The sequence below is a fragment of the Coregonus clupeaformis genome, chromosome 18 (genome assembly GCF_020615455.1).
Source record: "Coregonus clupeaformis isolate EN_2021a chromosome 18, ASM2061545v1, whole genome shotgun sequence".
Taxonomy (NCBI): domain Eukaryota; kingdom Metazoa; phylum Chordata; class Actinopteri; order Salmoniformes; family Salmonidae; genus Coregonus; species Coregonus clupeaformis.
In genome coordinates this window covers 53,136,594-53,157,473 of record NC_059209.1, presented here as the reverse complement: position 1 = coordinate 53,157,473, position 20,880 = coordinate 53,136,594, and the positions used below count along the sequence as shown (strand labels likewise).

General features: G+C 42.2%; 1 protein-coding gene across 1 annotated transcript; it reads right to left on the bottom strand.

Moving 5' to 3' along the window:
• Positions 1 to 8,967: 8,967 nt before the first annotated feature.
• On the bottom strand, positions 8,968 to 19,583 carry LOC121573553 (mesoderm induction early response protein 3). The gene is made up of 13 exons (XM_041885632.1): positions 19,500 to 19,583; positions 18,670 to 18,694; positions 18,236 to 18,381; positions 16,807 to 16,941; positions 16,444 to 16,567; positions 15,666 to 15,739; positions 15,363 to 15,435; positions 13,527 to 13,675; positions 13,290 to 13,371; positions 13,113 to 13,207; positions 12,785 to 12,912; positions 12,386 to 12,540; positions 8,968 to 12,144 (listed from the first exon to the last, which is right to left on the bottom strand). The coding sequence occupies exons 1-13, from the start codon at positions 19,506 to 19,508 to the stop codon at positions 11,609 to 11,611; spliced, it is 1,731 nt and encodes a 576-aa protein (XP_041741566.1). The 5' UTR covers positions 19,509 to 19,583; the 3' UTR covers positions 8,968 to 11,608.
• Positions 19,584 to 20,880: the final 1,297 nt, after the last annotated feature.

The window sequence follows — 20,880 nt, the reverse complement described above, 5'->3', positions numbered from 1 at the left end:
AGTGCCACACGTTTCCCTTTTAATCTATTTTCCTTGAAGATTGGATACAATATAGTTTGTTTCCAAAACTAGAATCTGTTACGAACAGAGTGGACTAAGTTTTGCAGACTTTACCCTTTGACAAAGTTTTTTTAAATGGTGTTGTTTAGAAGGAGTGCAAGGGTGAATTGAGTTATAGCACACACACACTTCACAGTAGGCGTTCCCTAATGGAACTATGCAAATGTATGCTAGAACACGCCAATAGGCTCTCGCTAGCTCGTGCTTGGCTCTGCCTCACCTTGCTTGTTCTGCCCACTGTTTCATTTGCTCCCATTGGAAACGACAGGCTGTGGTCTATCTTGGGTTAATTATAAAAAATATTTGCTACCACTGAACAGGTCGTTATACACCCGCCAAATGCCTAGGTATTGGCGGGTAAGAATGTCTATTTCACCAGCCACGTAGGCAGGTGGTCAATTTGCAGGGCTCTACAGTGCGAGTATTACTTTCGCATTTGCAAATAAAAATAGAGTAACAAGTCAAGTATGAGCACATGTGCAAATTGTGATTTATAGTAGAAACAGGGGCGCAACTTTCACTGGGGACGGGGTGACATTCTGAAATTGCATTCCCCCCCCCCAGTTTTATCAATCAATCAATCCATTTTATTTTATATAGCCCTTCGTACATCAGCTAATATCTCGAAGTGCTGTACAGAAACCCAGCCTAAAACCCCAAACAGCTAGTAATGCAGGTGTAGAAGCACGGTGGCTAGGAAAAACTCCCTAGAAAGGCCAAAACCTAGGAAGAAACCTAGAGAGGAACCAGGCTATGAGGGGTGGCCAGTCCTCTTCTGGCTGTGCCGGGTGGAGATTATAACATCATTGGAATGTGATACAAAATGAGGCATCTGTGTGTTTTAGAACCATGCGGACACCTCCGAGGGGTTGGATAGGCTGTTTGGAGCGTTTATATGAATGTATTAAACAAATATTTATATAGTTATGTCCCCCCCACTTCTAAAACCAAAGCTGCGCCCCTGAGTAGAAAAATGCTGCAGTAGCTGTTTTCAAAGCATTTCTGCAGTTTTGTTTCATAGCTGCTAATCACACAAAGAAATACGAATCTATAACCCACCTCGCACAGCAACACTGGCTGGCTAGGGAGCTTTGTGCGCTGTACTGATAGATTCATTTTCGGAGGTGCTGCGCACAGGGATAACAATTGGTCTAATTTACTCCAAAATCTACAAAGTGAGACCTTGTCCTCGTGTTTCTTGGCTATTTACATTGTTTTGTTCACAAGGTCGGTTGTTTTTCAAATGTTAGTTTGAGTCTGCTGCTTCAACTAATAGCTAAGAGATGCTGTCTACTACTAGTCAGATCCCAAATCTAATATACACGTGACATTACTCGAGTAGTTCTATATCGTGGAGCTCCGCCCCATAGGGGAGCTCTGCTCCTATTGGTTTACCCCGCTGCCTAGGCAGCGAACAGCCTGAGACAAAATTATGCACACACCTGCAGCCAATAGGAGTACAGGTGTCCCTATAAGAGGGGACGCTTCCCCTCAATCAGCCTCCCATTATCTTCAGCGACTGGACTAGACTGAAGAAGCCAAGAAGAGAAGAAGACTCAGGACGAAGAAAACGCAGTCGATTTTCTAGGTCATCGACGTCGTCCTAAATGAAAACACCGGGAAATTTTCCACCCCCAAAAGCTATTTTCAGAGCTCAATGCCGCTGTTCCTCCATGGTGGCTGCGGACTCCCACAACCTTTGTTTCGTGTGTTTGGGTTCACAGCACGCCAAGGACGGCATCAGCGATCCCCCTATTTGCGCCAGCTGCACCTTCCTTTCATTGAAGGAGAGGAAGCAGCGCTGGGCGTTCTTTAGGGAGGATATCCCTTTGGAGGACGTGCTATCGGTGTTAGCCTCAGCTTCTGAGGCATCATCCGAGGGCGCAGACTCTGGAGAAGACAAGGATTATGGGGATGAGATGGATATTCCTATGGAACAATCCGTCCCTCTGACCCAGAACTACAAGACCCCCTTTCCTTTGGAGAGTGAGCGGTCTCGTACTTCCTTGGGCGATGACGACACGGGCTCTGAGAGATCAGTAGCCCTGTCCTTCGCAGCAGCCTCTCTGCGCTCAGACTTTCCTGGGCTCATTGAGAGGGCTGCTAGACGTTTGGAGATAGCGCTGGCCCCCATTCCCTCCGCACCGGATGTGGACATGATGGAGGGCGGCCCCTATTCTCGGCCAAGAAGGGCGGCGGAGCCTCTGGCTCCAGCAATGCCCTCGCTGGCAAAATACGTTGAGGGCTAATGGGAGGCGCCTCTAGTGGCGCGTTCTCCGGCCAAGGCGTACCTCCCGTTTACCAGAGTGGAGGGAAGGCAACAGGGCTTCACTAAGGGAATCCCCAGGCTAGAGAGCGCACTGGCTGCGTATTTCGTGCCGGGTTCGAGTCCCTGGCCCTCTTCCAAAAGGCCACTCTGCCGACGCAGAAAGACCGCTTCACAGCACAGCTGGTGGAAAAGTATTTTACGTTGGGGGCCCAAGCTGTAGCAGCAGAAAATAACATTGCCCTCCTAGCGGCCTCTCTGTCCCGTCTAACCACGGGTAAGACTGAGCTCGGCAGGGAGGAGGTGGAAGAGGCGTCCAGGATTTCTGGCGCTATTCTTCACCTGACACAGCCGTCAGCTGTCTGCGCGGGGAGGTCCATAGCCACTTCGGTGGTTGCGGAGCAACACCTATGGCTGTCACTGACAACCATGAAAGAAGCAGACAGAGCGTCGCTTCTAAATGCCCCCTTCTCTGACGACGGGCTCTTCGGAGTCGCCGTCAAAGAGGCGACGGAGCGCTTCACGAAGCTCGACGAGGAGAGGAAGCAGCTGGCCAGACACCTGCCACTGGCAGGGAGAGCAGGCCACGTGACTACTACTAAACAGTCCACCTCCACCGCCTCTAGTAGAGCAGGTTCTAATGCGAGGCATTGTGCCCGGCGCCAGACGGCGGCTTCGAGCAGCAGGAGAGAGGGCTCCGCCCCCCCAGCAGCACCTGAGGCCCCGACGATGCTGCCGGTGAGGGAAGTCATCAGAGCGTCGACCTGGCAGCCTAAGGGCAACCAGAAGAGACGACACACGTGACGGGACGTGGGGGAGAGAATGGAAGATGGCACAGCAACGAGTTCGACTGCGCCCGCTATTCCCCCCCACCCTTCTGTTGAGGGTACGGAGGAGAATGTTTTTGTTGATGTGTGTAATAAAGAGTTGGCTCCACCTGACTGTCAAAAAAGAGCCCCTTTTCCATAATACATCCGAGAGCGTTCGACCTTCCTCACTCTCTCTCTCTCTCTCTCTCTCTCACCACTCTGAGTGCAGCTCAGCCCACCATGGGTGCGTTGCTGAGCGCACACATGAGGCAGGTATTAAAAAGATATCAAGGCGCCGCCTTGTGTTACCTCATAAAGACCTCACTTTACAGACTCCTAGGAGTACTGTAGTGAGTGTCTCACATAGCAGGCTGCAGTCTCAACCAGATAATGGCATGATGACGCGCCCGCTATTCGGGGACGGCGCTCTGTCTCAGGCTAACGCCTCAGTCAGTGCAGTTCAGACCCGTGCTGCGTTCACGGAGGGCCGGAATACTACGGTTACGGGTTTAACCAACGTATCGGCGCCCCCGTTTCTCTCAGAACGCGCTGATGTTCACCACTCTGAATAAAGCTCAGCCCACCAAGGGTGCGTAGCTGAGCACACACATGAGGCGAGTGTGATAAAGGTAACAAGGCGCCGCCTTGCTTTACCTCATGAAGACCTCACATTGCAGACTCCTAGGAGTACTGCAGTGAAGGCCTCACATAGCAGATTGCAGTCACAGCCAGGTAATGGAATGATGACGCAATCGCTCTCTGGGGATGGCGCTGTCTCAGGCTAACGCCTCAGTCAGTGCAGTTCAGACCCGTGCTGCATTCACGCAGGGCAGGAATACTACGGTTACGAGTTTAACCAACGTATTGGTGCCCCCGTTTCTCTCAGAACGCGCTGATGTTTCCTCTCCCTTTCATGGAGGCCCGCCTTGGGGTGTTCCACCACCTCAGTGCTGGGGAACAGCGGCGGCGAGGGCCATCGAGGAATACAGGTCCTTCCTACTGAATGTACCACAGCTTCGCGCTCTTCCGCTTTCTCTGCATTGCTGGGAGTGGCGGCGAAGCTGTACCCTCTCACGCTGGCTAGACCAGACGTTGCAGAAGGGTTATGCCATCCAATTCCATCGGACCCCTCACCCATTCAGGGGGGTGGTGGAGACGGTGATGAAAACGCCCGAAAAGGTGGCTGCTCTGGTTTCAGAGATTACGGAACTTTTGGTGAAGGAGGCGGTCACAGTAGTTCCCCGGGAGCAAAGGAACAAAGGGCTATATTCGCCCTATTTCCTGGTGCCCAAAAAGACCGGGGGAATGAGGCCGATTTTGGATTTACGCATTCTCAACGAGAGCGTAGCCAAACGGCCCTTCCGAATGCGAACGACAAAACGTCTACTGGAGTGTGTCCAGAAGGGAGACTTTTGTACGAGCATAGACCTAAAGGACGCGTACTTTCATGTGCCCGTATAGCCGCGTCACAGGAAGTTTCTGCGTTTCGCCTTTCAAGGGGTGGTGTACGAGTTCGCGAGAATGCCATTCGGGTACGCCCTGGCACCTCGCACGTTTTCCAAATGTGTGGGGCGGCATTGGAATCGTTGCGTCGTCAGGGAATAAGGCTACTAGCCTACCTAGACGACTTACTGGTTCTCGCCGCGTCAGCAGAGCTGGCGTTCACTCACACGACACAGACAGTGATTCATCTCACGCGTCTGGGGTTCGCTGTGAATTGGAAAAAGAGCGCGCCCCGGCCCTGTCATCAGATTGTCTATCTAGGGATACAGCTAGACACTGTAACGATGAGGGCTCGAATTTCGGATCCTCGACGGGCTGCCCTGTTGCTAGCCCTACGAAGGTGTTATCCAAATCACACGGTAAAGGCGCTTTCGGTCATGTCACTCTTGGGTCTCATGTCGTCGGCCCATTCCGTGGTTCCGCTGGGACTTATGCCAGTAAATGGAATGTTTTTTTCTCACAGTGTTGTGTCACAGAAAATGTGGACTACGTGTGCTGTCAGGTCGAGAGCATACTCTCATTCCTACAGTTCCTATGTGATAAGCAGCGCTCACCCGCCACCATGTAGGTGTTTGCGGCTGCGATTTATGCTTGTCATGAGGGTTTGGCAGAGACACTGTTTCAGCCACCCTCTTGTGAAACGTTTCCTATTGGGAACGCGGCGGCTTAGGCCAATGCCTAGAGCCACGCTTCCTCAGTGGGATTTTACTTTGGTACTCGAAGCGCTCTGCGAGCCACCGTTCGAACCATTGAATCAAATCCCCCTTAAGATGTTATCTTTGAAGACGACACTGTTGCTCGCTTTGACCACTGCTAACGTGTCAGTGACATGTGCGCTCTTTCGACGAGACCCGACTGCCTTGCCATTTAAGTCGATTGAGCAGGACGGTGTTAAATTTTAACCCGGCATTTATGCCTGAGGTTATTAAGAGTTTATATAGATTACAGATCGTAGAGCTGTGGGCCTTCTCTCCCTCTCACCATGTTGAGAGGAGAGAGGAACGGCTCTATCGCCTGTGCCCAGTGCGCGCCTTGGCGCGCTACGTGGAGCGCAAGGTGGCGATTACGTCATCGCCTCAGCTGTTTTGTGTGTCACCGTGCGGCTGCACTCCGTAGACCACATTCTAAACAGCGTCTGTTTCATTGGCTTTGTAAGGCATTGAAACGGCTTATGAGGCTGCAGGGCGGCCATTGCCTCTGGGTAGAAGAGCCCAATCCACTCGTGGAGTAGCAGCTTCTATTACCTTTTTCAGAGGAACATGTGTAGAGGATAATTGCGCAGCGGCGTCTTGATCGTCACCTTCTCCTTGTATCAATTTCTACCTGTTAGATATGTCTTCTAACTCTCTGGTTCAGTCTGTACTCAGTGTAGCTGATGGAAGGACTTGAACTAAGAGAAAAAAGATGCAGGACCAGGGGGCTGGGTTCCCATTAGGTCGGCTTTTTTCTATGAGAGAGACATGACTCCTGACTGAGGTTATCAGTACAGTAGAGGTAATGTATTTTGACCTGCCCACCAGTGTGTAACAGTGTTGGGGCGGGAGGATGAGGGAAATAGTTTTTTGTAACCTTGTATTACATTACTATTAAACCAATCTTAAAATAACATTAGAGCATTATTACTGTCTGAGGGTTCAGTGCAGTGTTTGCTCATGTTTTTGTATATTCCTTTACCCATCAATCATCGGATTGAAGGTGGTGAATTGCTGAACCCTCAGCCTTAGACTGAATGAGGCGGATTTACTGATAACACGGTCTAGGGCGACACCTTGTGACGCCTCACTGTGAGATCAGTTGTGTAGGAATATGGAGATACAGACTGTCTGAGGGATCAGAACAGTGTGGTTTTATGTCCTGTTATCTGCCCGCTAGCTTTTGGATTATTCATTAGGCTGGCTGCGGCGGTTTTACTGACGACACGGTGGGGGGCGACACTTTGTGTCGCATCACTGTTGAGCGTCAGTTATTAAAGGAATATTAGAGCGGTAACTGTCTGCCTGTGCAGCTCAGTTGAGCTCAAGTATTACGTTCCTGCCCACTAGTCTTTGGTTTCCTTGGACTAGGGGCGGTGGGTTACTGAGGGCACAGTGTTCAGCGACACTTTGTGTTGCGACACTGTAGTACCAGTAGTTATAGGGATATTAGAGCATTAACTGTCTGCTTTGTTCAGTTCAGTTACATGGACACACTCTTTTCACGGCATTTCGCCCGGTGGTGGGTGCTATACATCACGGTGGGCGTAGATTTCAGCGCGCATACAGTATCGAGAACGAACCGAGCACTCGCTCAAAACCGGATTGTGGACATTTTTTAAATATGTTTTTATTGAATTGACATTTTATTTAAATACTGCATAATCTGAAAAAACGGTAAAGCAAAACGAACCCTAAATCCCTGTGAAGACTTTTGTATTTTTGTTTAAATGTGTATACCCCAGTGTATAAAGTTTGTCTGTGTTATTTGGTATACAGTTTTGTGAGATAATTTGTATATTGTGTTATATTAGTTGTTAATAAAATAAAAGGCCGTATTGTGGAATCTATTTTCAACACACCACCTAACAACAGTAATGGATTTTACCATTTCATCAGGGAGGTACAAAGATTAAGTAATGAACAAAAAAAAATGTATGCACTAACTGTAAGTTGCTCTGGGTAAGAGCGTCTGCTAAATGACTAAAATGTAAATGTAAAAATGTAATGTCATTGCTGAATTGACTTTATGTTTGCTATTTCATGCAACCACAGAATAGAACGATTTTGTATTCGAATTTCGCAAACCTATTAAACTCTGAAGTCCTCTGGTGGCATTTAATAAACTATCCATAATATTGTATACTGCGCGCATAAAGTACATTTTGGTTTCAAAACTTTTAAGTCCTACAAACACATTGTTAGTACTGTTAGAAAAGTAAGAACTGCGGGATTCTTTTAGCAGTGTCCGAAACGATGTGACTACTACAGAACCCGAGAGACAGCAGGCCAAAACCCATGAAAAGTACAGTTTTTTTGTTTTTTGTTTCGGAGGATAATAGATTTGGAAGTCTAGGTTTGAAACAAACTATCTTACCAATTACTGTTCCAAATGGATTTTAAAAAACTAATGGTGGGGCTCTTAACATGTGCAAATTCCCATAGGAACACAGCCATTTAAAAATTGATTGACAGTATACAGGTATTTTGCATGTTGACTAACCAATCACAGTGAAATTAGATTAAATCTAGTCATGATCAGTTTCATATATTTCATTCAGGTAAATGTAGTAAAACTTGACATTACACATCTCTCAAACAGGTCCAGCCACTTGGTAGCTATCATTAGTTAAAATCAAGCAAAATGATGTACTAATATGAAAGTGCGATTGTAAACAAGGCAACAGTAAACATGTCGTCCTTGGGGCAATCAGTGTAATTTTGTAAATGACAGCTCTTTATGGCAAGACGCATCATTCACCCAAGTTTCGTCAAAATGTCTGCGATATCACGTGGGTTAGCTAGACTCATTTCCCTGAGCATGTGTGCCAAATTTCAGTACTTGAGTCAAACAGATCAAGAGATATAAACATGTGCCTGTTATAGTGCCACCGTGTGGTCGATATGAATGTTCTCGCATATGTTGAGTCTTGACAGTGTTTTCAACATGTACCAAACTGTGTTACAATACGAATATCCTTGACCAATTTATATGTATTTATGTGCCAGACCACGCCCATGTGAATGTTTATTGGTCAATAGCGGCCATGTTGTTTTAGTTACTAGTCTGGAAAATATTGCGTTGAGAGACCTTTGTCCATAGATGCCACAAAGTTTCGTGCAGATCGGTCATTCGGTGCCAGAAGAGTAGCGTTTTTCACAAAATTCTAAATGGCAGAAAATCCATCATGGCAGACCTTATGGGTCCCTAAGGCACATTTGTTCCTTGTGAAGAGGGATCTATGTACCAACTTTCATGTTTTAGGTCAAACAAGGTGAGGGGCATGACCTTTTCAAAGTTAGCATTTCCAATCTGTTGTAGCGCCACCATCTGGACAATCAGTGTAATTTTGTAAATGCTGGATCTCCATGGAGCGACAGATAATTCACCCAAGTTTCATCAAAATCGTGCCTTTGCTGTCTGAGATATCCCATGTGACTAACGTACGAACAGACGGAGACCCACAGTCCCCTCTCCGATTTAATTGTGGGGGACAACTATAAAGTATAAACCCACCATAGTGATGTCAGTGAAGAAGTTGGGGACAGGTAACACATTTTGGGGAGAGATCCACCACAAAATCACAATTGTGCGGTCACACAAGTTAATGCACAGAGTAAAGCAGGAGTCTTGAGACATTTTCCAGAGCTTTATTTCTGGATCCGTACACCATGTATTAAAGAACAGAAAATACAAAATGTTTAAAACCAAAAGAAAAGAAAAAATTCTGTGTCTATGTACAATTCTTATAAACAATAAAGCTTCTCTTTAACATTTGATTGTAAATGTGTTGATTGTCTATATTTCTGGATATACATTTATATGTTGCAGGTTTTATTCACAGATGTGTTCTTTACTTCAAATAATTAGATTTTTTATATACATCTGCTATAATCATCTCCCACCTTTTTTAAACTTCAAAACATAATACAAAATATAAAAGGAATTAGTTTAGTGCTTTCTTACACACAAAAGTCTCGCCAGAGATTACAATAAAATATCACATGAGATTTCAGCACAGGGTTGTAAAATCTAAATATTAATCTACTAGTCAATGGCCTTTACATTCAGACAGTATTTCAGAGTCTTTGTACAAACCATAGGGTGAAATATATATCACTGCACTTCTAAAGCTACAGAGCGCCTGGACACACCCACTGCATCTGCACTTTGTATGATGGTGAGCAACAATAGTCTGGTAAATCTCCCGAGGCACTTGCTGTATCTGTAAGTATTGGATGGGTATAAGGCAATATGGTATACCATTTTTGGTTATATCTATCCAACCATACCAGATCTATGCAAGTACCTAAGGGATAGGGACAAGGGCTTGATTCTAGACCCATCTCTCAAGATACTGACTACAGAAGCCATCCCTTTATCACCAAGACAAAGACAGCAATGTGAAAAGAAAATTATAAATGAAGAGAAACCAAATGGGATTTGTACATATGATTGCGGACTTCAGAACGCTAAATGTGACATTGAATAATATATTAATACGTCTTAGGTAAAGCCTTTTTTAGTGGTACATTTTCAAGAACTGTCACACAGCTAGCATGCATTGTCCCCCCAAAATATCCAAACACAAAGTCCATCAGTAAAACGTAAGAACATGTAATAATGTCTGTACATATCTACACATTATTGCCTTTTGACATGGAATCAAATTTAAAGTCTTTGTATCAACACTGATTCACAAGTTTAAGACGTCAATGAAGACATTTAAGGCTATTAGCTAATTATTTACATGAAACTGTCCACATTTGGGGAAACAATGCAAGGTGAACAAACAGCTGACTCCAATGTTTGCCATAGAAACAGAATGACTAGATAACACCTAGCTAGGTAAAACCAATGATCATATGCAAGAAACCCGACAGGACATACTCAGGATAGTGAATTATTGGATGGTACATCTTTATGTAAAAATCTATGGACTTCTGTGGCTGACATTCAGAATTATATACCCCCAAAACTAACAAATTATCCAACTCACAATGCATAGATAAATTAAGTAAACACTATTACTGCACCCATTAAACAGACAGTGATGACTCCACGACAGTCAACAATTCACAATTAGTTAGTTCAGTCAAGAGAAATAGAAGTAGGCTGTTGCTAGACTGCAACTGGACATTAATTTATGGACCGGATAATAAAAGGCGTCCTCCACAGTCAGTACTGTGGAAGTTACATAAAAGTGGCATTAAATAAGGAAATAATACTTCTAACAATCTTATGCAGGCTGTTTAAGTAGTTTCAATATAGAGCAATATAATTTAGAATACATTTTATTGCTCTTTTTTTTGCAGAGTGGTCAAGCTCAACAAGCACCATGATAAACATGCAAACAGCACAACTTGCCTAAAAAAGTACTCAACCTGGGCCAAATAGATTTATGAAGTAATGTGTTGTGCTAAGAGTATAGGGCAGAAACTATATACATTACTGTAGCTGAACACATGACATCTCAATGCAACACTAAAACCAATCCAAAAACCGTTTTTCCGTCATAATGTAAAATATTGCCATGATATTGGCTAATTTCTAGGGCAATAAGAGCGATTTTTAAGGGCATGTTTCAGACAATCTGATGGACAGATAAAGCTGCTCAGCTTATTTGGGTGTTAGACCCAGCCTTATAGTCTCTAAATTGATCACTTTAAAAATTTCTTGACCTGTCACAACTCACGAGAATGAACAATGAGAAATTATCATATAATATATTGTTAAAATTCTAGAACATTCTCCTCCGGTTTGGCCACTTTGGACTATTAAAGTCTGATAAAAGCAGGTCGAGTACAAAAGAAGCTTCCACAGGAGAAAAGACTAAGGCGGAGAGGGAGGTTATAATGAGTTATTACCTACACCGCCTCGACACCAATGAGTGTTCTTGCATTAAATACAAACACCAGGCTCCCCTCGGACAAAATAACATTTGCCCAAGCCTGGTTTCTGTAAGTACCTGTAAACACTGATATTCAATCAAAAGTACCACTTAACAATAAACAAACTACATATGAAACCAGAACAAATATGTTTTGGCAGCTGAATATGAGTGGCAGGATAACGTAGCTTTGAAGAATTTGTCTGTAGATGTGTGTGTGGGGGGACATTAACACGGACATGAAACATCTCAGAACCAGAGAAAATAAATGGCTATATAAACTCTTGAGAAATCAAGATTTTTAGTTCTATACGATAAAGACATCACTGATGTCATATTTCACAAATGAAATAAATGTATACTCATATATAATTATTAAATACAAATCTAATTCTCCAGTGAGTGAGTCTTATGTACACATGGGATGGTGGTTTTAAAGGTGGAACTCTGGGGGCGGGGCGGAGGGAGGTCACTCTGACTGGAGCGCCGTGCTGTGCTGTGCGTGTGCTCCCATAAGCCCGTTGGGCTCCCCGCCAAACTCCCAAAGTCTGTGACGGACACCGCCATCTTGGTGCCGGTGATGCGGTGGTGTGTCATTTTCCGCCGCCCCTCAAAGTCCACTCCGAGGTTACCCACAGAAACGTCGTTGATGAAGGAGTCGGGCAGTGCCAACTTGAGCCTCTTAGAGGGCCGCTCGCATTCCTTGGCCCCGCACACCCCACCCAGCTGGCCCAGGTCCGAGTGGTAGAAGCCAGCATCCAGCATGTTGAGACAGTTGGGGTCTCCTCCGTTGGATGGGAAGCCCAGGGGCTCTTCGTGGGCCAGGGACCCCCGGTGGAGGCTCTCCAGAGGGGGGAAACTGTACGAGTCCAGGCAGCTCACCTCCGCTGGGCTGCACACTGTGGCCACGCTGTTACTCAGGGCTGAGGGTAGGGGACACATATATAAACTACTTGGTTATCTGTGGATTTCTTATGTATTGTTCTTAGGACTTATGTTGATTGTATAAAGTTGTATTGTTGTGTATAATATGTGTACTGTAAGTTCATACTGAATGCCAGATCTGAAGTTAGGCTTGTGAAAAATATAGTTACCCTGTCAAGGAAGATGGGGGTCAGTTTGTGCTACATGCAGTGTGGAGCGTCTGAGACCCTGTTGACTAACCTGTAAGGTCGCTGGCAGTGATGGAGTTGAGCAGGCTGAGCTGCTGCTCTGTGGTGGGCTCCATCCTCAACCCTCCTCCTCCACCTGAGCACACAGAGGAGGAGCTGTCTACTGCCAGGCCTTCTGCCTCGTCCACCAGCCGGTCCATCAGGTCCCTGTAGGCAGGGGGAAGACACAACAGGTTACCACACACACAAACACACTCAGCCACACCCACCCACAGACACATTCTCTTTTAGTAACCATGAAAGCCACCCCTTTCATGTAGTTGCAAGCACAATAAAATAAAATGTGCAAACACAGGCTTTCATCCTATTCAGAGGGAACTCTGTCTACATACATTTCGCAATGAATTCAGACCTCAGTTACTACTGTTGAGCAGAATGAATGATCACTTACGTTACGCCAGGATAGCTGCTATATTTCTTCTTGCCAAAGCGGTTCTGCTGGACAAAGAAATCAAAGCGCTCCGACTTCTTCCACATGTAGTAAAAGGCCACACATTCAGCTACCGTCCGTGTCTTCACCTTGATGAAGGGCAGAAATACATGATGAAGAGAAGAGTTCTCCAACACAGGGAGTTAGTGACACAGGCTTTTTAAAGAAAGGCTAAATAAAGTGTCCATATCCTTACAGAGGCTAAATAAAGTGTGTCCATATCTTTACAGAAGCTATCAACATTATGATAATCTCACCACCCTTTAATCAGTAACAGAGAGAGTCCCACCTTGTGTTTCTGTATGAGGTGAAAGTTCTTATCGTATATCTGTAGTGCATGTTCAAAGTTTCGGCATTCATCTTCAGACCACGGCGGGGATTCCTCTGTAATAATCACAAGGAGTCATTTTCCCTCACAATGGAGTGACATTTATGAGTCTACTAATCATTCAAAATGGTAACTTACCCTTTGAGGATTTCACGTTACTGCAATACCACTCTAGTGCTTTGTGGGTATTGTAGTTGCATTTCACAAGCTCATACAGAGCCTACAGGGAGAAGACAGAGGAATAGGTCAACGACTTACACTGACAACAACCATGACAATCAAAGTCATGTAACTTTGAAAGACAGTAACTTTGAGATGGTAGCAGGAGCATATCTAATGTTATGACATCCAGTGAGTCTTAAAGTGATGACTGACCTGCTCATTGTCTCTCACATGAGCTCCTGCCGTGTCACTTCTTGTCCTCTCGTCGGTTGCCCATGACAACGCCTCACACAGGAAGTCCCTGACCTTGCTCTCCGACAACACGTCCGGGCTCCATAGCAACTGGTCATCATCTTCGTATACTGCACGAAAATGGCGGATGACAATCACAATGTTAAACACTATGCAATGTTACACTTGGATAAAAACAAGTCTCAATGTATGCCGGTGACTCAAGTTGTTTTCTTAACTCCGCAATCTGGATCCCTACACAGTCTTATTGAAGATCACTTTTCTAGCCTCTCTGGACTAAAACCGAATTATGACAAGTGTACCATATTACGTATTGGATCGCTAAAAGACACAGTGTTTACACTACCTTGTAGTTTACCAATAAAATGGGCGGATGGTGAAGTAGACATACTTGGTATTCACATCTCAAAAAATATAAATGAACTTACCACAATCAATTTCAATAGAAAGTTTGCAAAAATGGATAAGATTCTGCAACCATGGAGGGGGAAATACTTGTCTATTTATGGAAAAATCACATTGATTAACTCTTTGGTCCTATCACAGTTTACTTACTAATGGCACTGCCTAATCCAGACGACTCGTTTAAAAAAATCATATGAGCAAAATATATTTCATTTTATTTGGAATGCTAAGCCAGACAAAATTAAACGTGCCTATTTATATCATAAATATGAGTTTGGGGGGCTAAACTTATTAAATATTAAAGCGTTAAACCTCTCACTAAAAGCTTCACTCATACATAAGTTATACTTAAACCCAAAATGGTTCTCCAGCAGATTATTAAGAAAGGCTCATCCTTTGTTCAAAAATGGCCTTTTTGCCTTTATACAGATTACAACTTCTAATTTACGACTAATTGAAAATGAAATTTGTTTTGTATCGCCCTTTCTTAAACAAGCTATACAATGCTGCTTACAATTTCAGTTTTATCCTCCAGAAAATATAGAACAAATATTATAACAAATGTTATGCTTAAACTCAAATATACTGATTAATAAAAAAACATAATTTATGGAAGAAATGTTTTTAAATGGTATTATATTTATTAATGATACTATGAATATAAAACGGTGGAGTTATGTCACATATGCAGCTATCGAAAATATATGGGAATGTCTGCTCAATCCAAACGTATAACCAACTGATTGCAGCATTACCACAAAAATGGAGGAGGCAAATGGAAAAGGGAGAAGGTAGGGAACTTGTTAACCTGCCATATATTAAAGATACAAATTGGCTGAAAGGAATTGGCATAAATAGAAAAATATACCAGTTTCATTTGAGGACAAAAATGTTGACAGCTGTGCCATACAGGTTGCAAAATAAATGGGAAGAGATTTTTGATGTACCGATTCCATGGCAAAGCTGTCATCAAAGCAAAGGTTGGCTATTTGAAGAATCTCAAATATAAAATATATTTTTATTTGTTTAACACTTTTTTGGTTACTACATGATGCCATGTGTTATTTCATAGTTTTGATGTCTTCACTATTATTCTACAATGTAGAAAATAGTAAAAATAAAGAAAAAACCCTTGAATAAGTAGGTGTTCTAAAACTTTTGACCGGTAGTGTATGTAAAATGTGTATGTAAAACATCTATGTAAAATGTATGTACATTTATATGTAGCAGAAAAGCTGTAAAAACAAACAAGATATGTGTCCTCTGAAGAGGGTTAATAAAAAATACAAAAATAAAAATGTTACACTTGGAAACACTGCTAAATGTCTGACTGTCAAATGCAACTCTGACAATGGGTTTATGGGTTAACCTCTTAAGAAACCCTGCACTCACCCTTCTCATCATCACCATAGTGACAGAGGTGGGTGGGGACCTCTGCTTGGTGCTGCGACCCCACCATTATTTCCTGTGAAATACAAACAGATTTACCCCCCAGAACAGAACATGCAGCACCATGTTTCTACCATCAGTCTATTTTAGGTTGAAGTCCAGGTCTAGGTTCAGTTAACCAAGTAAGGTTACTAAACAACCGTAACCATTGGAAAGTAAAATAACTGACCCCCAATTAGTGCTTATGGGAAACTTAATTCTGTATCCTCTTCAATCAAGTCACCTTTAAAAGGACAGGATTCTTACCTTTCTGGAGTCCTCTGGGCTTGGCCCATCCTCCTCACACTCTGACTCCTTATCACCGTCGTAGATAGTGTTTGCTGACAATGCAAAGACAGAAAGGGCATGCCCCATTGAAATTCTTGCTATACGAATGGGATCCTGTGCTTATCAACTCATCACATGACAAGATAAGTTCATATTAAAAGATGGTATGAAGGAAAGGGATACATTCTGACAAAGCACAAGATAAATAAGTTAATGTGCTTTTGTTTATAATGACACCTGCACTTGACAGTATTTTTGCCATTATTATGAGTTTTCAATTAAGCATACTGCTAGCTAAAATTGGGAAACATTAAGATGCACTATGCAGAAATCGCTCCGCCATTTTCTGGTTGCTAAAATTCTAATAGTTTGCCTAATTTCAGTTTATGTGACAAAACAAGCAAGTATAGAGAATCATTGTACCATCTAAACCACTGTGAAATATATTTTCCATAAGCAAAAACCGAAACTTAAAAACAGGAAGCATAGAAATAGCGCACATAGAACAGATCTACCGCTTCTTAGACTTGCTTTCAATGAGAATGACAAATCTATAACAACATTTCTATGTGAATTTGGTCAGGTCGCCCAAAAAGTTAAATATTGCAGCTTAAATAAATAAAATATTGCAGTGGCTCATAACATGCACTATATGAATCTGCCCAATTGTATTTGTGTTTTGTAATTGTGCTCTGACAATGTCTTATTTATCCCTGAGGTGTCCTAATAAAGTTGCAATTGAAGTGAATTGCCTTACATCTGAGTGTTCTGGGGAAGAAGTCGGTGGCCTCGTGGGAAGTGACTGAAGGGGTGAGGTCATCAGCGGAGGACTGGGTCTCCTCCTCATAGTCTCCTGATAGCAGGTCTTTAGCAATCTCCTCCTGTGGAAGAACACAATCACCATTTGTATCGTTAGAAACTAACCCACCAAGGATCAATTGATCCTAAAAATTCAGTCTGCCATAACCACACTTTAGAGGTCATATAAAAGTAAGACACGTATAATGTAATCATAATTGGATAGATGGCCTACTGATGATATCACAAATACATTTGACTGAAAACATTTTTTTAATATTCCCTTTACCAAATCTGATATAGTGCACTGAATTTTGCTCACCTTGTCCAAAGTCATGTCTGGCAGTTCATCCGTCAGCTCCCCAGAAGAGCTGTCCATGCTGGAGCCTGCAGCCGTACTGACAGACGCCTCGTAGCGGTAGATGGCCAGCAGTTCCTCCAAAGGCATGTTCCCCTCCTGTTACAACAAATAGAAATCATATTAGACCATGTCTCTACAATCAAAATCATGATAACACATGTCTGCTATGTGAAGAATGGTTAGACAAAAGTTCCATGACACAGTGTCTGTCTCCATAATAAGACAGAACATAGTCATGTACACATTATGCTTCCCCCCCCCCCAGCCTATAACATTTTATTAATTGAAGTAGGGAGGTAAGTGGTCATTTAAGCATTGACAGAATGAAAGATATTCCTATAAAATGACAACTACATTGGCTGTCCAAAAGAAAGGAAACTGTCCATTAATTTCTATTGTAAGCCAACCTAGCTACAGATTGTAACACCAGATAATCTGATTTAATGGGTAATTTTTTTTGACCATCATACTGGTAGTTACAGGATATATAAAAAGGTCGGCAGAGATTTTTCCAACTAACCTGGTATTGGCGATACCGTCTTCATCCTTGATTCGTGGAAAAAGGAGTCTCATAAAATGTCTGTGTCCAGTTGCAGGGGGTCCGTTTGAATTTAGAAAATGCTTTGTTATTAAAATAAATAAATGTTTTGGTCCATGAAGTAATCCAACAATGTGTATGCCGCCATCTTGTCTATTTCAAGTCTTCTCACATTAATCGAGACAGGTCTTTCTGTCATGCAACACTTTGGGGTGGACACACCTGTCTCAATCAATGAGAGAAGACTTGAAATAGATATTTAAGAAATGGAACACTAGGCACTTTAATAATGTTTACGTATCTTGCACTACTCATCTCATATGTATATACTGCATTCTATTCTATAATATCTTAGTCCATGCCACTCTGTCATTGCTTGTCCATATATGTATATATTCTTAAATTCCATTCCTTACTAGTTTTGTGTGTATTGGGTATATGTTGTGAAATTGTTAGATATTACTTGTTAAATATTACTGCACTGTCGGAGCTAGAAGCACAAGCATTTCGCTACACCCGCTATAACATCTGCTAAACACGTGTATGTGACAAATAGAATTTGATTTGATTGCGATATACACATTGTTGGATTACTTATAAGACAACATTATGTATTTTAATAACAGAGCATTTTCTCAATTCAAACAGACCCCCTGCAACTGGACGCAGACATTTTATGAGACTCCTGTTTCCACGAATCGAGGACGAAGATAGTATCGCTAATACAAGGTTAGTTGAAAAATCTCTGCCGATGTTTTGTATAGTCATACCTGTAACTACCATTATAATGGAACAAATGTTGGGTTGAATCACATTATCTGGTGTTGCAATCTGTAGCTATAGCCAACCAACCTTCTCTAGATCGGCTATCTCTGAGTTGCAGTTTTTCTCGCCCTCAAATGACTCTTCCTCCTCCAAAGTCCTCTCGTCGTCATATTCATGAACTAGCATCTCGGCTGACGGATCGAAGTCATGATCTTCCGACGACAAAGAGCCAACTGTGGAGCGAAAACGATTTTAGAACGCAGTTTAAAGGCACCGTTATAAGGACAAACCGCAAATAAATTAAGATACTCTTGGCAAAACTGGCACTGCTTGTCATTACCATTGGCGAACCCAGAGCATCATTTACATGGAATTACTTTCTCAATAAATATTTTTTATAAATGTATTTAGCTACATGGTATCATAATAAACATTAACTGAATATAAAAATGGCATGTCATATTCATAACTTCAGTATTTCACATTCAAATACCTTTTAAAAAAGATAATTCTGAAATTACCTGGGCTCGAACTCCCGAAGGAAGCCTGTTTAGAAGAACAAAAAGATAATAGCACAAATTAAGCCATTTTGAAGACTAAATAATATGCTATATCTGTGAACACTACTGTTAACACGTTCGTAAACTTTCATTAAAACAAATGTAATTTTGTACAGCAGACATTGTCAATAACGTCCACCACGATAAATAAATAAACAATAGCTCTGCGTTTTCCGCAACCTGAAAACACATACCGACCGCACAGACAGACTAAGCGGTTTTATGTAATGTTATAGGATTTAAATATTTAGTAGCAATATGATATAACATTTGGATGTGGCACGCAAAATAACATCTAGGCCCCTATATCCATCTTTGTGTGCCGTCAATGCTCTGAAATTAGCGAGAAAGCAAATCTTATTAACAACAACAAAACAAAAAACAATCGTATTGTTTAGTTACTGTACACGATAACCTAAAACTGGGAACAATTCACCAGTCATAGGCGATGTTTTTGTTTTTACACAAGAACCGAAAAATACCATCCCAATTAAATGCAAATCAAATGTATTTTTATTTTCTTCCCCCATCAAATTGGCGTTTGAGTCTGCCCAGTAATGTTAGCAAAGCAGCTGAGAGCGAACGCGCACAGGCCTTGTCGTGAAGGATCGGTTTATACATTAAAACATATTTTAGAGGCATATTTACGGCAATTTTGACACAAAACCACAAATATGGAACAAAAAAACCTTAATCTATGCAATCGATTACATTTAAATAGAAAGTTAGCAACACACATTTTCTAAACATCGATTTAAAATCTGATGATCCTCCCCTGTTTTCACTCTTACCTCCGCCATATTGGTACCTTTAAGTTCGTTCCAGCTCAGCACCCGGATAGACTCTCTGAACCAATCAGAGATCCAGGTAACAGTATTCGTGACGTCTTTCTAAAGACTGGTAGGCTGACTACCGTCAAAATCTAGCCAGTTACTGTAAAAATTGACTTTGATCAAAATAAATTGATTGGCAAACGTTGAATTGGTTTGTATTCATTTGAGACCTATCAGAAACCACTATCCAAGCAGATACTGTTGAATAACTTCTGAAATTACTATTCATAATGCTGAACTTACTTTTCCTTGAATAAATGAAATCTGACAATTTACTAAATGTACTAAAACTAAATCAGACAATTTCAATTCCGCTAAACCAGTCAAACGGCAATTTCCATAGCCCCTACCCTTTGCAGACCCAAATTACAATACCAGTAGGGGGCACAGCTGAACTACTATAAATGGAGTGAGAATCTCTCTCTCTCTCTCTCTCTCTCTCTCTCTCTCTCTCTCTCTCTCTCTCTCTCTCTCTCTCTCTCTCTCAATTCAATTTCAATTTAAGGGCTTTATTGGCATGGGAAACGTGTGTTAACATTGCCAAAGCAAGTGAAGTAGATAGTAAACAAAAGTGAAATAAACAATAAATATTAACAGTAAACATTACACTCAGAAGTTTCAAAAGAATAAAGACATTTCAAATGTCATATTATGTATATATACAGTGTTGTAACAATGTGCAAATAGTTAAAGTACAAATGGGAAAATAAATAAACATAAATATGGGTTGTATTTACAATGGTGTTCGTTCTTCACTGGTTGCCCTTTTCTTGTGGCAACAGGTCTCTCTCTCTCTCTCTCTCTCTCTCTCTCTCTCTCTCTCTCTCTCTCTCTCTCTCTCTCTCTCTCTCTCTCTCTCTCTCTCTCTCTCTCTCTCTCTCTCTCTCTCTCTCTCTCTCTCTCTCTCTCTCTCAATTCAAAGGGCTTTATTGGCATGGGAAACATTTGTTTACATTGCCAAAGCAAGTGAAATAGATAATAAACAATCAGAAATTAACAGCAAACATTACACTCAAAAAAGTTTCAAAGGAATAGAGACATTTCAAATATAATATTATGGCTATGTACAGTGTTGTAACAATGTGCAATGAGTTGAAGTACAAAAGGGAAAATAAATAAACATAAATATGGGTTGTATTTACAGTGGTGTTTGTTCTTCACTGGTTGCCCTTTTCTTGTGGCAACAGGTCACAAATGTTGCTGCTGTGTTGGAACACTGTGGTATTTGACCTAACAGAAATGGGAGTTTATCAATTGGATTTGTTTTCGAATTCTTTGTAGGTATGTGTAATCTGAGGGAAATATGTGTCTCTAATATGGTCATACATTTGCCAGGAGG

Excerpts from the sequence above, each read along its gene's own strand:
- LOC121573553 (XM_041885632.1), bottom strand. Across the intron at positions 15,436-15,665 it reads GCCCAGAGGACTCCAGAAAG|GAAATAATGGTGGGGTCGCA; the intron begins GTAAGAATCCTG and ends TGTATTTCACAG. Across the intron at positions 12,913-13,112 it reads ACCTCATACAGAAACACAAG|GTGAAGACACGGACGGTAGC; the intron begins GTGGGACTCTCT and ends CCCTTCATCAAG.